The 12814-nt window shown below is 36.8% G+C and overlaps 2 protein-coding genes and 2 pseudogenes across 3 annotated transcripts; 3 read left to right on the forward strand and 1 right to left on the reverse strand.

Moving 5' to 3' along the window:
- Nucleotides 1-759: 759 nt before the first annotated feature.
- Nucleotides 760-2231, reverse strand: LOC107613578 (uncharacterized). The gene is made up of 3 exons (XM_088496434.1): nt 2092-2231; nt 1229-1385; nt 760-1150 (listed from the first exon to the last, which is right to left on the reverse strand). Exons 2-3 carry the CDS (start codon nt 1382-1384, stop codon nt 1103-1105), a joined length of 204 nt encoding a protein of 67 aa, XP_088352560.1. The 5' UTR covers nt 1385; nt 2092-2231; the 3' UTR covers nt 760-1102.
- A 30-nt stretch (nt 2232-2261) lies between these two features.
- Nucleotides 2262-5558, forward strand: LOC107613577 (alkaline/neutral invertase E, chloroplastic-like; annotated as a pseudogene). The gene is made up of 7 exons (XR_015896197.1): nt 2262-2399; nt 2746-3442; nt 3530-3702; nt 3834-4036; nt 4151-4644; nt 4725-4773; nt 5074-5558. The product of XR_015896197.1 is annotated as an alkaline/neutral invertase E, chloroplastic-like (transcript).
- On the forward strand, nt 4286-5397 carry LOC148547068 (alkaline/neutral invertase E, chloroplastic pseudogene; annotated as a pseudogene).
- Nucleotides 5559-7632: 2074 nt separating the features above from the next.
- On the forward strand, nt 7633-12317 carry LOC107613700 (Protein kinase superfamily protein). The gene is made up of 2 exons (XM_016315809.3): nt 7633-8386; nt 11443-12317. Exons 1-2 carry the CDS (start codon nt 7776-7778, stop codon nt 12242-12244), a joined length of 1413 nt encoding a protein of 470 aa, XP_016171295.1. The 5' UTR covers nt 7633-7775; the 3' UTR covers nt 12245-12317.
- Nucleotides 12318-12814: the final 497 nt, after the last annotated feature.

The following is a 12814-nucleotide window of genomic DNA, read 5'->3' on the forward strand; positions in this document are numbered from 1 at the left end:
AGGAGAAAAAATTCTAATGAAAAAAGAAGAAGGAAGAACAGGAGGAGGAAGAGGTGATGTTGATGACGACCATAACAAAAGAGAAAAATTACGAAAAAGAAGAAGAGGTACGGAAAAAGAAGAAAAAGAGGCACAGAAAAAAAGGAATAAGAAGAAGAGGCACAGAAAAATTACGAAAAAAAAGAAGAGGTACGGAAAAAGAAGAAAAAGAGACACAGAGAAAAAAGAATAAGAAGAAGAAGCACAAAAGAAAAACGTGAAAACACGTGAATATAAGTGACTTGTATGACTTATACAAAAAAACGCTTGTATGTGGAGTATTAATCATATTGAAATTAGTTTCCTCCTATTTTACATGTCAACTTATCTTTAATTGATCTTTCTAGTAATACATTTTATTTAATAGTTTGATAATAGAATGACGAATGTCACATGTACTTTTAAAGTTTATTTATTATTTTTAAAAAATTTTAATTTAAAAGGCTTATCGTTAATTTTTGTGAAAAAGAAAGTTCAACTTTTAAGAATAATTTCTTTAGAGACATTGTGCATTTGTCGCCCTATCTCACCACTCAAAATGGGCAAAGATACCTATAACTGATGAATTTTCAATAATGAAATCTTCAAGCTTATTCTGTTTTTGCAAAATTTAATAGTGTTTCCAACTTTCATGTAACTATGCAACATGAAATATTTTTAAAAAGACGCTATAAATAAGCTCACATATCCAAGTTTTCTAATAATTTAATTATCTCAACATTATGAATAATTTATTTTCATTATAAAAAACCCATATAATAATGGTTCTAACAATCAAAGACTAAAGCTTATGACAAGATGTTATACAAACCAAACATGGAGAAGCATAAATTGAACCTTCTGGTGATGATACACCAAAGCATTAAAAAGGAACATGCAGTTGAAGTCACCAATCTGATACATCAAATCAAACAAACTAATTATTTTCATTCAGGTCTAAATTTCCGTGGATGATATGCAAACTAATAAGGTAGCAAGCATAAAAGCAAAGAAAATGGCACAAGTTGAGGACAGTGAGGTTTGTGCCACAAAACAGCCACTTCCTCCATCAGAACTTGCCAAATCATTCTTTCTTTCCTATCCCATGCGACATGTTATAGATCCCTCGTCCCTGAAAAAAAAGGAAATGAGAGAAGACTTGCTGAACATGTTCAATCATGCAAGTTTTTCAGTAAAATAACCAACTTACGATCATGTACAATGAAGTTGCTGCCAAAGCAACTGGGATTGCAACAGATGTAATCTTATCATATGGTCCCTTCAAGTACGTATGTTTATGGATATTCTGGAAATACTTTTGCTTCTCAACAAGCTTCTCTCGTGGTCTGAAAGGTGGTTCCGTCATCCTGCGTAACATAATGAACAACAATCTCAAATGCTTTTCCAAAAGAAAGGGGGGGGGGGGGGGGGATTTGTGAAGAATAAAGGGCACTATCCAAAGAGAAATACTTGAAGCCAAATCAGGCATGAAACACAAGCAAAAAATAAAATACAGATTAAAAGCCACAATACAGTGAATATAACTATTGAACTATCCACACAACCCACCAATAATTTCTATCAACTAAAGTGGCTACTTTCAACAATACATGGTTGTTTCATTTTAATGAACATAACTGCACGCCCAATCAAATTCTAGCATTTCAAACTTGTGATGGTTTCGTAGTAAAATAAATATGATCCCTCAAGTTAAAAAAGTAGGAACAGAACAAACCACCCCTAAACCAAACTGCATTCCGAATACAATAATATTTTTTCCCCAAGTACCTTGTTAGGGCATTACATTGCATCAAATAATCCAACTAATCCTAACAAAAATATGCACTACCGTTTATGTTTTGACAACAATTTCAACAATATTCGATCCAATGTCACAACACCTAATCAATTTTCCCTTTTTTGAATTAAAAAAAAAAAGGAGAATCGCAGCTAGCGTAGCATGAGTGAAACCGGGACTTGCAGAAAACACGGAGCGTACAAAGTAAAAAGGGACAAGAAATGAATAACTGTACTAAGCAACAGAGAAAAGAATTAGAAGAAAAAGAAGCTCACTCTGAACGAAGGAAACGGGTCTTCGAAAATGTGGGAGCTGAGAGAAACGGAGATGAATACGCCCTTCTGTTCCTGAATCTCTGAAACAATCTAGCGTCTTCGATTGACCAAGATAGCCGCACATCACAAAATTACGTTACTGCCCTTTCCTCTTTTCGGGTTAATAAACTGGACCAGGCTAATTTCCTTATGACGATGGAGTTCGCGCGAAACGGCGTCGTTTCGCCTCTAGATTTTCATTTCCCCTACCGATGAAAAACGAAGAGGTTCGAAGGGGAAAACCGAGGATTTTCAACTACAATTCACAGGTAAAGATACTTCCCTTGTTGAGATCATATGAAACAACAATTTTTTGTGTGCTGTATTTCATCTTCCTCTATTATTAGTAATTTTCACCGTTTATTTGAATTCTTCGTTTCTTTGTTCAGCTGAAGATAGTTATGATTAGAATTCAGAATTCAGAAAACTGTGTTGATTATGATGTTACTGTTCGTTCTTATACTATATGATATTATATACTTAGTGGCATTTACTATTTAGCACCATGATATCACATTTGCTTTCATATAGTCACAGTGTGATTAATGATTACTAATAATATTAATTGTTTTTATTTTTGCTGTTCATCTTCTGTTCGATATTTTGATTCTTAAGAGAGGATCAATAAAACAGGTCAGAGTCATGGCTGCTTCAGAAGCTGTTCTGCAAGTTGTGTGTGGTTCAAGTTCTTATGATTTTCATTATGTGAGGTCCAATAAATCCAAGGGATTTAACACAAGGAAAAGAAGTTCAGTGCATGTCCAAGCACAAATTAGTTCAAGACAATTCCATGCTTCTAAGGGGAAGCATGTGTTTCACGGTACTAATAAATTGGAATCTCTTGTTTGTAACTGTAAACGGGTTGAACGTGTCAATGGAAACACAAATAACGATCATAAAGGTGCCCAGTCTAAGTTGGATAAAAGACAGAATTCAGGTTCTCTTGATGAGATTGTGACTGAGAGTGCACGACGTGGAGAAGTGATGGGGTTAGATGTTGTGGTAAAACATGATAATGGAGGTGTTACATCTAAGGACAAGTTGCATATTGATGGACTTCGTAGAGATTCATTGAACAAGTTCAGCGAGAATTCGATAGAGGATGAAGCATGGGATTTACTGAGGAACTCTTTTGTTTATTACTGTAATAATAATCCCATTGGAACCATTGCTGCTAATGATCCTAGCAGTACTGTTATATTGAACTATGATCAGGTCTTTATCTGTGACTTGTACCTTCTGGGATAGCTTTCCTCTTGAAAGGGGAGTATGTATAGTGCGGAGTTTTATTCTTCATACCCTTCGGTTACAGGTAATTTCTTGAAATTTTACTTGATGGTTTATTCATCTTTACTAGTTATGCTAGTTGGTAGGGTAATAACTAATCAGGTTTTGGCAGAGTTGGGAGAAAACCATGGATTGTCATAGTCCTGGTCAAGGTTGATGCCTGCTAGTTTCAAGGTGCGGACTATTCTCCTAGATGGAGGTGATGCTGCAACCGAAGATGTCTTGGATCCTGATTTTGGTGAAGCTGCAATTGGTCGTGTTGCACACTTGCACCAGTTGATTCTGGTGGCAAATCTTACTGTTCTATGACTCTTAATTATTAGTTCATACATGAATCTTTCTTTTTCTCCCTTTTTTAAAATTTTAATTTTCCTGATGCTGCATTAAGTAGTAACACTATAGTATTCTATTGGCAGGATTATGCATTATATTGTTGTGAGCATATGGAAAATGCACTGGAGACTTATCCGTGCAAGAGAGAGTTGATGTGCAAACTGGAATTAAGATGATTTTAAAGCTGTGCCTGGCTGATGGTTTTGATATGTTTCCTACTTTGCTGGTTACCGATGGTCCATGTATGATAGATCGTCGGATGGGAATACATGGTCACCCTTTGGAGGTACAAGTTAGTTGCTCCTATTTTTGCTTCTAAAATAGCCATCTTCTTATGAGGATATGGACCCTAGCCAATGAATACTAATTTGAAACTCCATGCTTGTTTTTGTTCCAACAGGCATTGTTTTATTCAGCACTACTTTGTGCACATGACATGCCTACTCCAGAAGATGGATCAGCTGATCTTATTTGAGCACTTCACAATCGTCTAGTTGCATTAGCATTTCATATAAGGGAGTATTACTGGATTGATATGAGAAAAGTCAATGAAATCTACAGATACAAGACACAGGAATACTCCTATGATGCTGTTAACGAATTCAATATATATCCAGAGCAAATTCCTCCATGGTTGGTTGAATTTATGCCAAGCAAAGGAGGCTATTTGATTGGTAACCTGCAACTGGCTCACATGGGCTTCCGTTTCTTCTCCCTTGGAAACTTGTGGTCCATTGTAAGTAGTCTGGCCACTGCAGAACAATCACATGCAATTTTAGACCTTATTGAAGCAAAATGGGCAGAATTAGTAGCTGACATGCCATTCAAGATATGTTACCCTGCTCTCAACGGACAGGAATGGCGGATTATTGCCGGAAGTGATCCCAAGAACACGTATGCCATTCCACATTACTCTATCCAATGTTATAAACTTAGTTTCAATCATTTTCATTCACCTTTTATTTCCCTTGCAGTCCTTGGTCCTACCACAATGGAGGGTCGTGACCAACTTTGCTCTGGCAGGTTAGTCCCTTGTCCTGCCTCTTCTTTCTCTTAACAGATACTATCTATGCTACCCTCATCTGCCAACCAATGGGCCTCGTCTATCTGTTGGTTATCCAAAAACTTAAGCTAAATTGTTCAAGGCAAATGAGAGGCAATTCGAACAAAAATGATATATTTCCTTTTTCCATTTGGTCGAAGTTCTGACTTTTTTCAGAAACTTTCCACACCTACATTACAGTTCTTACTAGAAGTGGTGTGCACAAATTGTCAATTGATGATTATCACAAAGGTTTCATTTTTTTTTTATCTTTTTGGCAGGTTACTGTTGCGTGCATTAAGATGAATAGAGCAGATATTGCTTCAAAGGCCGTCCAAGTTGCTGAGAGGCGCATATCAAAAGACAAGTGGCCTGAGTATTATGACACCAAACGAGCTAGATTTATTGGGAAGCAAGCACGGCTTTTTCAGACTTGGTCTATTGCTGGATACCTTGTGGCGAAACAACTACTTGCCAACCCGGATGCTGCTAAGTTCCTCATTAATGAAGAGGATCCAGAGCTGATAAATGCCCTTTCTTGTATGATCAGCGCAAACCCAAGAAGAAGGAAACGAGGTAGGAAGAAGCAGAGCTTCATAGTTTGAGTTGATAGTTTGAAATTTTGATTTGATTTGGATAGTGATATATGTTTTGTAACATACTGTTGTATTAAAGTAACAATAACTATGAAAATATTATTCCTGTAGATAATTGTGCGAAATAATAGTGATTTCAGGTTCAGACATGAGCCAAATGTCTTCCCTTCTCTCCTTTTTTCTAGGGTCTGGTTTCCTTTCCTTGAGATTTAGTTCACCCTGGGACCCTAATCAACTTTGAAATCATGGCATGTGTCATAATAATATGGGGTTAATTATACTCTTGTGAACTTTATATGATTATATCATTTGCATCTTATTCCTAAATTTAAAAATGTGTGAATTGATTCTCAAAATTTTTCAAATGTGTAAAGTGATTATAGATTAGCTGTGTTGGCACTTGGCAGTTTTCTGATCAATTCCTACTTTACTAATGGTTGTCTTCGGAAATATTTGTGAACATAAATGCATGTTTCTCATCAATTCCGTTCTTACGTATTGCTCAAGTATTTCCAATATTGTATACACATATATAGTTAGCGTTGAAACGTCAAGCTATGAATAAGTATAACCGTATCTAAAATTCTATAGTAATTAGTTGTACTAAAATAATTTGTCTAACTAACCTCAATTTATTGGCTACTCTGTCGACCTCTCAGTTCCATAAATCAAAATCTAGAATTTTAATTGGTTAAGTAAGCTGGATGCTTAATCTATGTGACAGCATCACATGGGCTTCATCTGCTTGATCAACTTGCCAATTAGTACCAGAAAGTGACTGTTTATAATTTATATCCAAACCAAATTCTTAATTATTGAAGAAAATTGACCGCTAAGATTGAAGACACACAAACAAAACAAATCAATAAGAATAAAATTTATGCGACAACTAGCTTTTTCTTCCTGTTGTGTTTTTCTACAAGAAGGAAACGGCTATGTGAACAAAAACAAAAAACCTAGACCTATTATTAGCTTGTACTAAATCAAACTGAGATTGCATTAGTAGTAATTAACTATATCCGCGTTATACTTAACACAATAATGATGATAATAATAATAATAATGGTGAGGCCATCATGAAGACTTTGATGTGCTTGGGCCATGTTAAGTTGGATTGGATCATTTGGTTTTGAGTGGTTGTCTTTTGTGGGTGACGATTGATTAATGTGTAAAATTGCCAAATGACATGAAAAGAGAGACTGAGAGAGGGGTCATCAATTTAGACATGGCTCATGATAGCTACCATAGCTTTTGAGGTTCTATCATATAAAAGAAAATTAGAATATAGTATAATATAATGCATGGGATAACATTATAACAATGATCTTCTCAATCTAAAAGGGAAACCATGTCCCAGGTCATGCATATTGCACATTAATTAGAATTGGAACCTTCTCTTAGTGTTCACTTTGCGATAAAGATCTGTCTGCATTATGCAAGTAGTTAGCGGCTTTCATTACATTATGATATACGTCCCACCCACTAAATAATGAATACCATAATTGACATAATGGAACATAAAATTTAATACCATAGATAGAGGTTTCTTTGGGGAAAAAAATTATGTTATGGACTTATGGGTACCTTGCTTACAATAAAACTAATTTTATACATACTTCAGTATTACCCTATCTTAGTATCTTAACTTTTGAATTAGTTGGGTAGGAGTTAAATACTTCCTACAAAAAACACACAAGAATTTCTTGTGATCCCATTTACTCTTTCTTGGGTGGTAAGAACATTATTCTTGGAGGAAAATTAGATAAGTACGATTTCTTAAATTAAGTTAATCAAATTAATATAGTTAGAATCTCAATTTAATTTTTAAATTTTTTTTGATATTACAATTTTAAATGAGTTAATCAATTATATAAATTTTTTATTATGTCAGATAATTTTATAATTAAAATCTTGTTATTATTTCATATTTTACGTATTTAATTTATTTTATTTTATATAAAATTTAAATTTGGATAACGGTGACAAAAATAAAAAAACAAAGCCATGTAATAGACGAATAGGTATAATTTAATTGCATAGTGAAGCTATTAAGCTAATTTAGTTGAGCTTGAGCCCCATGGGTTGTTTGTTGTGCATAGAAGAGAAAAGCACAAGTATATGGAAACAGTGGCATAACGGGGAGAAACATGGGCCAATGAGAGATCCCATACTCATACTCGTAGCCCAAAGTGCATTCCATTCTCTCTTCTCCGTTTTCCTCGTTTATCTTCAGAGCCATCAACTGTAGACTGTAGTGTATAAAACTCACTCCACCACCAAACCCAACCCCGTTATTTCAACTATTTTTCATCCCTCCACTTTCCTCATTCCCCACTCTCGTGTATATAATAACAAATTAAACCCCCAACACTCTCAATAACACTCCAATGGACCCACCGCCACCACCAGCACCGCCGCCGTGGCAGGACGATCTCGCCGACGACCTCCAGTCACTCAGCTTCGCCTCCACGGCCACCACCACAACCACTGCCGACATCAAGCGCAGCACAAGCTTCGGCTCCGAAACCACCACACTCACGGCCTCCACCTCCGCCCGCATCCCTCTCCCTCCGACAAAGCCCCACGCCCCTTCCTCCGACCCCCGCTGGTCCGCAATCCACCGGATCCGATCCTCTGACGACGACTCCGCCTCCTCCGGCGGTCGCATCCTCCTCCCGTCCGACCTCGTCTTCTCCCGGCGCCTCGGCTCCGGCGACATCAGCTCCGTGTACCTGGCAGAGCTGAAGCCCTCCTCCGACGTAACGTTCGCGGCGAAGGTGATGGACAAGAAGGAGCTAGCTAGCAGGAGCAAGGAAGGGAGAGCGAGGACAGAGAGGGAAATTCTGGAGTTACTGGACCATCCTTTTTTGCCGACGCTGTACGGCGCCATCGAAGCACCTAAATGGCTGTGCCTCCTCACAGAGTTCTGCCCCGGCGGCGACCTCCACGTTCTCCGGCAGCGCCAGGCAAACAAACGCTTCAACGAAGGCGCCGTCAGGTAAGTACACTCATCACTGCTTTCTCAATTCCTTGTGTAACTAACTGCGTAGTAACCGTACTGTTTGTTGTTGCTGTTAATGATTGTGTGTGTGAGAGAGTGAGTATGAGAGTTGGAAGTGGAAGCGGAGGGAGTGGGATCCGGTGTTGGCGTGCCTAGCTAGCTAGCTAGCTTAGGGGAATCTTGAACCGTTATGATTAGTCCTAACCGACGATGAAAGTGATGGATCATCCAACCCCCTTCCCCCGCACTGTCGTTCTGTCTGTGGGATGGGACCCACCTTATGTCCCCATCATTTCTCAATCGCCGGAACATTCTTTCTCCGCCCTTCTCTATTCCCACCATCTTTCATTTAATCAAAAAAACACTTTTAACACTTTCATTTCTTAGAAGAATACTCCTCATTTTTAATCTACCACATAGTTAGTAATTTTGGAAGCATTTTAAGTGTTTTATTGTTTTCAATTATAAAATAAAAAATTTTGGTGATTTGTAATCATTAATTGGCAATCAATAGTGTTTTTAATGGTGTGAGATTACATCTAATGATGGGAGATCACTCACTTTTGTTTTGATAGTTAAGTACTGACCAGAAAACACAAAAATTGTTGGTCCCAAGACTTTTTCTTTAATTTATATTAATCAGTATTTTAAGTTAGCAGTCTAATAGTTTAAATTTAGTAATTTAATGTTATATTTTTAACTAATATTTTTAAATATTATTAACTAATTACGATAAAAAAGTAATAGATTGTGCTAGTGTTATACCATTATTCTATTTTCAGGCCACGTATTTTATTAGTATTTTTTTCTTATGTTAGACTACAAAACATGAATTAGCTCATCAAATTCTAGATGCACCTAAGTGAGTATTAAGTTTGCAATAGGCAAAAGAGGATTAAGTTTTTGTTATGTTTTATATAACAATAGCAGTACAATGTATAAGCAAACACAATTTTTGTTTGGGTATATGTACAATTTTTGTTTGGGTATATGTACAATTTTTCTATGACCATGAGTCCATGGCAGAACTTAAGTTAGTGCCCATAGACTGATAAAGTTACATAGTAATAATCATTCACGGGCTAGCTGCGTTAGTTCAGTGTAAACTCTTTTAAAAATAAACTAAATAAGTAAAAGGAAAAAGTAAAAAGAGATGAGGGTTGTGCATAAGCATAATGATGGGTAGGTCAACGTGCAATTAATTTTTGACAAGGCTTTCCAGCTTATGCTCACTTTAACCCGTTCGATTCCGTGATTTGTCTGAGCCACCACGTGTGTTTCGTTAAACAATAATAATTGGATCATCATTCTTGGCATGTGCCTATAATTTAGGTAAAATTGCTGCTTTTAAAAGTCAAATCCACCCCCTATATTAGTGTCACTCACCATACAAGCTAATTAGCTAAAGGAATAGCTCAATTTTTACTGTAGTACTACTACTAGCGGTGGAGTGGTACGTAGTAATTAACCTGCTTTCTATTTATGTGCACTGCAGTAAATTAAGGACTATCGCAAATCACAAATTTTCCTTTCCTTAATTGATATGTTTTCCTTTTTTGGCGAGATTAATTACTACTAGTAGTATATAGGTTAGGGTGTCCTTAAAAGTTGCAATTAAAAAATGAAATGCTATTTATTAATATTTTTACTAAAATCTTCATATTCGACGTTATTTGAGGTTGGGAAATACTACCATGTTCATATAAAATGCAAGGATATCCGGGCATCAACTGAGTGATATAAAATAATCTTTGATTGCATAAATTTTTGCAGGATTTCTGGCGATCTAATTTATTTAATTTTAATGAGAGGTTAATCTCGAAGTGCTCCCTTAATTCTTTGATTGGGACATGTTTCTCCTGAATCTGGTTTCTAGAGTTCATAAACCAGACATTTGGTTTTGTTTTCATTTATTATAAAATGCGCTTTCACTAACGTAACGTACTTAATTTGCTTTTGCTTGTTCCTTCTTGTTCCTGGTTTATGGGGATAAAGAAAGTAAGAAATGATGTTTGCATTACTTTTATGTATATCTTTTTTGGTATTTTTTAATGATATAAAAAGAATTTTTTTATCTTTACTTACTTTTTATCAACTATTTTTAATATAAAAATAGATGTATAAAATAAGTGTACACAAGCGTAATAGATACATGACATTCTTTAAAGAAAATTAGTGTCTCATAACTTGTCCGTTTCGTGAAGCTTTTTTCCGACTTTAGATGCCTCTTACGTAGTATTAAGATTTAAGAAAGGAAAAAAAATAATAATAAACCCTACGTCTATACTAATGGTAGCAAAATTAAAGTCTGTCCTTTCATGTAAGTAACGATCTTCAAGAACATTACTTTAAAAATAAGAATATGACATGTTTGATGGAATGGGAAGATTATTCTCCAAATTTTGATTTGGTGCCATTATTTTTCGTCTTATTTGAGGCATCAAAAGTTTTCGAATTTATTCTCATTTTCTTCTTTTAGAGGACATTATCATTGTCCGAAAGATATTATGCAACATATGAAAATTCAAAAGCCAATAAATTTATCTTGTCTTACAACCCGACAATAGTTGCTATTGGTATGATAATGAACATAATGTATTTTAGACAAGTATTCTATAATATTCAATCAATATCCTAGAAGGATAAAAGAAAGAGCATGAATCCCGTCGATTGAAAAATTCAATTGTCTACAAGTGTAAATCTTTAGTGTTAATTGGATACTGAATTTGTGAAATAAAAAATTGAATTGAAGAGCATCTGGTCCTATAAGAGGTGGTTGCGATTAAGCAGTAGAGTAGGTCACGTCACCCTTATTAGAGTACAGCAAGATAATTGATGTCTCCTTTGGTTGATCCTTTCCGTAGGCCTAACAACCAATATTCTTGTGCACACTGTGTCATGTTGGCCAATAATCGTCCCCTACAGCCAATATAGATATAGATATAGATATAGATATGCCAAATGTACGCCAAGCAATATCTTCATATCCAAAATACTTACTAAGATTACAATATACCAAATTTAATTCAATGCTATTGGTGTTTAATTCACAGGTTCTACGCCTCAGAGGTGTTGGTGGCACTTGAATACCTTCACATGTTGGGGATAGTCTACCGTGATCTCAAGCCAGAGAACGTGTTGGTTCGATCTGACGGCCACATCATGCTCACTGACTTTGACCTCTCCTTAAAATGTGATGACTCCACAGCAACGGCTCAGATCATCTCTGATCAAAAGAACTCTCCTCATATATTCCTACAAAAGGATCTCCACACTGAATCCTCCCAATTCACATCGTCCTCATGCATACTACCAAACTGTATAGTCCCCGCGGTGTCATGTTTTCACCCAAAGCGCAAGCGAAAGAAGAAGAAGCAAGGCCATCGTGGTGGGCCCGAGTTCGTTGCCGAGCCCATCGACGTCCGGTCCATGTCATTCGTTGGGACCCACGAGTACCTGGCCCCGGAGATTGTGTCCGGTGAGGGACACGGTAGTGCCGTCGACTGGTGGACCTTAGGGATATTTATATTTGAATTGTTTTATGGTGTGACACCCTTTAGAGGCATGGACAATGAGCTAACCCTAGCAAACATCGTGGCTCGAGCATTGGAGTTCCCAAAGGAACCCAGCGTGCCAGCCACGGCAAAGGACCTTATCTCACAGCTATTGGTTAAGGACCCCGGAAGGAGGCTTGGGTCAATAATGGGGGCTTCCCCTATCAAGAACCACCCATTTTTTCAAGGTGTGAATTGGGCATTGCTAAGGTGCACAACCCCACCCTTTGTACCCCCACCTTTTACTAAAGAAGCTGTATCCGATGAGAGTTGTCCCGAGACTCCCATTGATTATTATTAATCATGGTACGTAGGAGCAGATGCGAACAAAAGTACAGTTATAATTAATATTATAGTTGCACGAAATTTAATCATTTCTCCCTCTTTTTTATCTATTAATTTGCACCTGTAGTTGATTAAATTTTCATCTCCACTTTATACTATTTAAGAGCCTTAAATGGCAACCAACGTTGATAATTAAACTTGATGACAAGTAATGGCGTAGCATGTGAATGGGCTCGAAATTTCACTTGGTTGGTGCTTATATTCTATAATGTAGTTGGCGATGGCAGTTGCACATGATTTTATTATTTTGTTGGAGGATACATAGCATGGACATTAAATGGGGTGTGTGATCCGAAGGTTCAACAGAACAAAATAGTGGGGTGAGAGACAACGTTGGCATAAACAAACAATGAGATTGACTTTGGGGAAGGGCTTAGATGGGAAAAGCTGTGGCCTGCGTGGTGGGTTTTGGATCTAACTTGCTGAAGGAGGAGGGGTCCCGGGTCTGGTTTCCGAATAGAGCCAATTTTGATGTTTTTTGTGGCGTTTTTATTGGTCTAGATTGAAGAACATGCATCTGACCACG

This window comes from Arachis ipaensis, chromosome B8 (genome assembly GCF_059453495.1).
Source record: "Arachis ipaensis isolate K30076 ecotype BB chromosome B8, ASM5945349v1, whole genome shotgun sequence".
NCBI classification, from domain to species: Eukaryota; Viridiplantae; Streptophyta; class Magnoliopsida; order Fabales; family Fabaceae; genus Arachis; species Arachis ipaensis.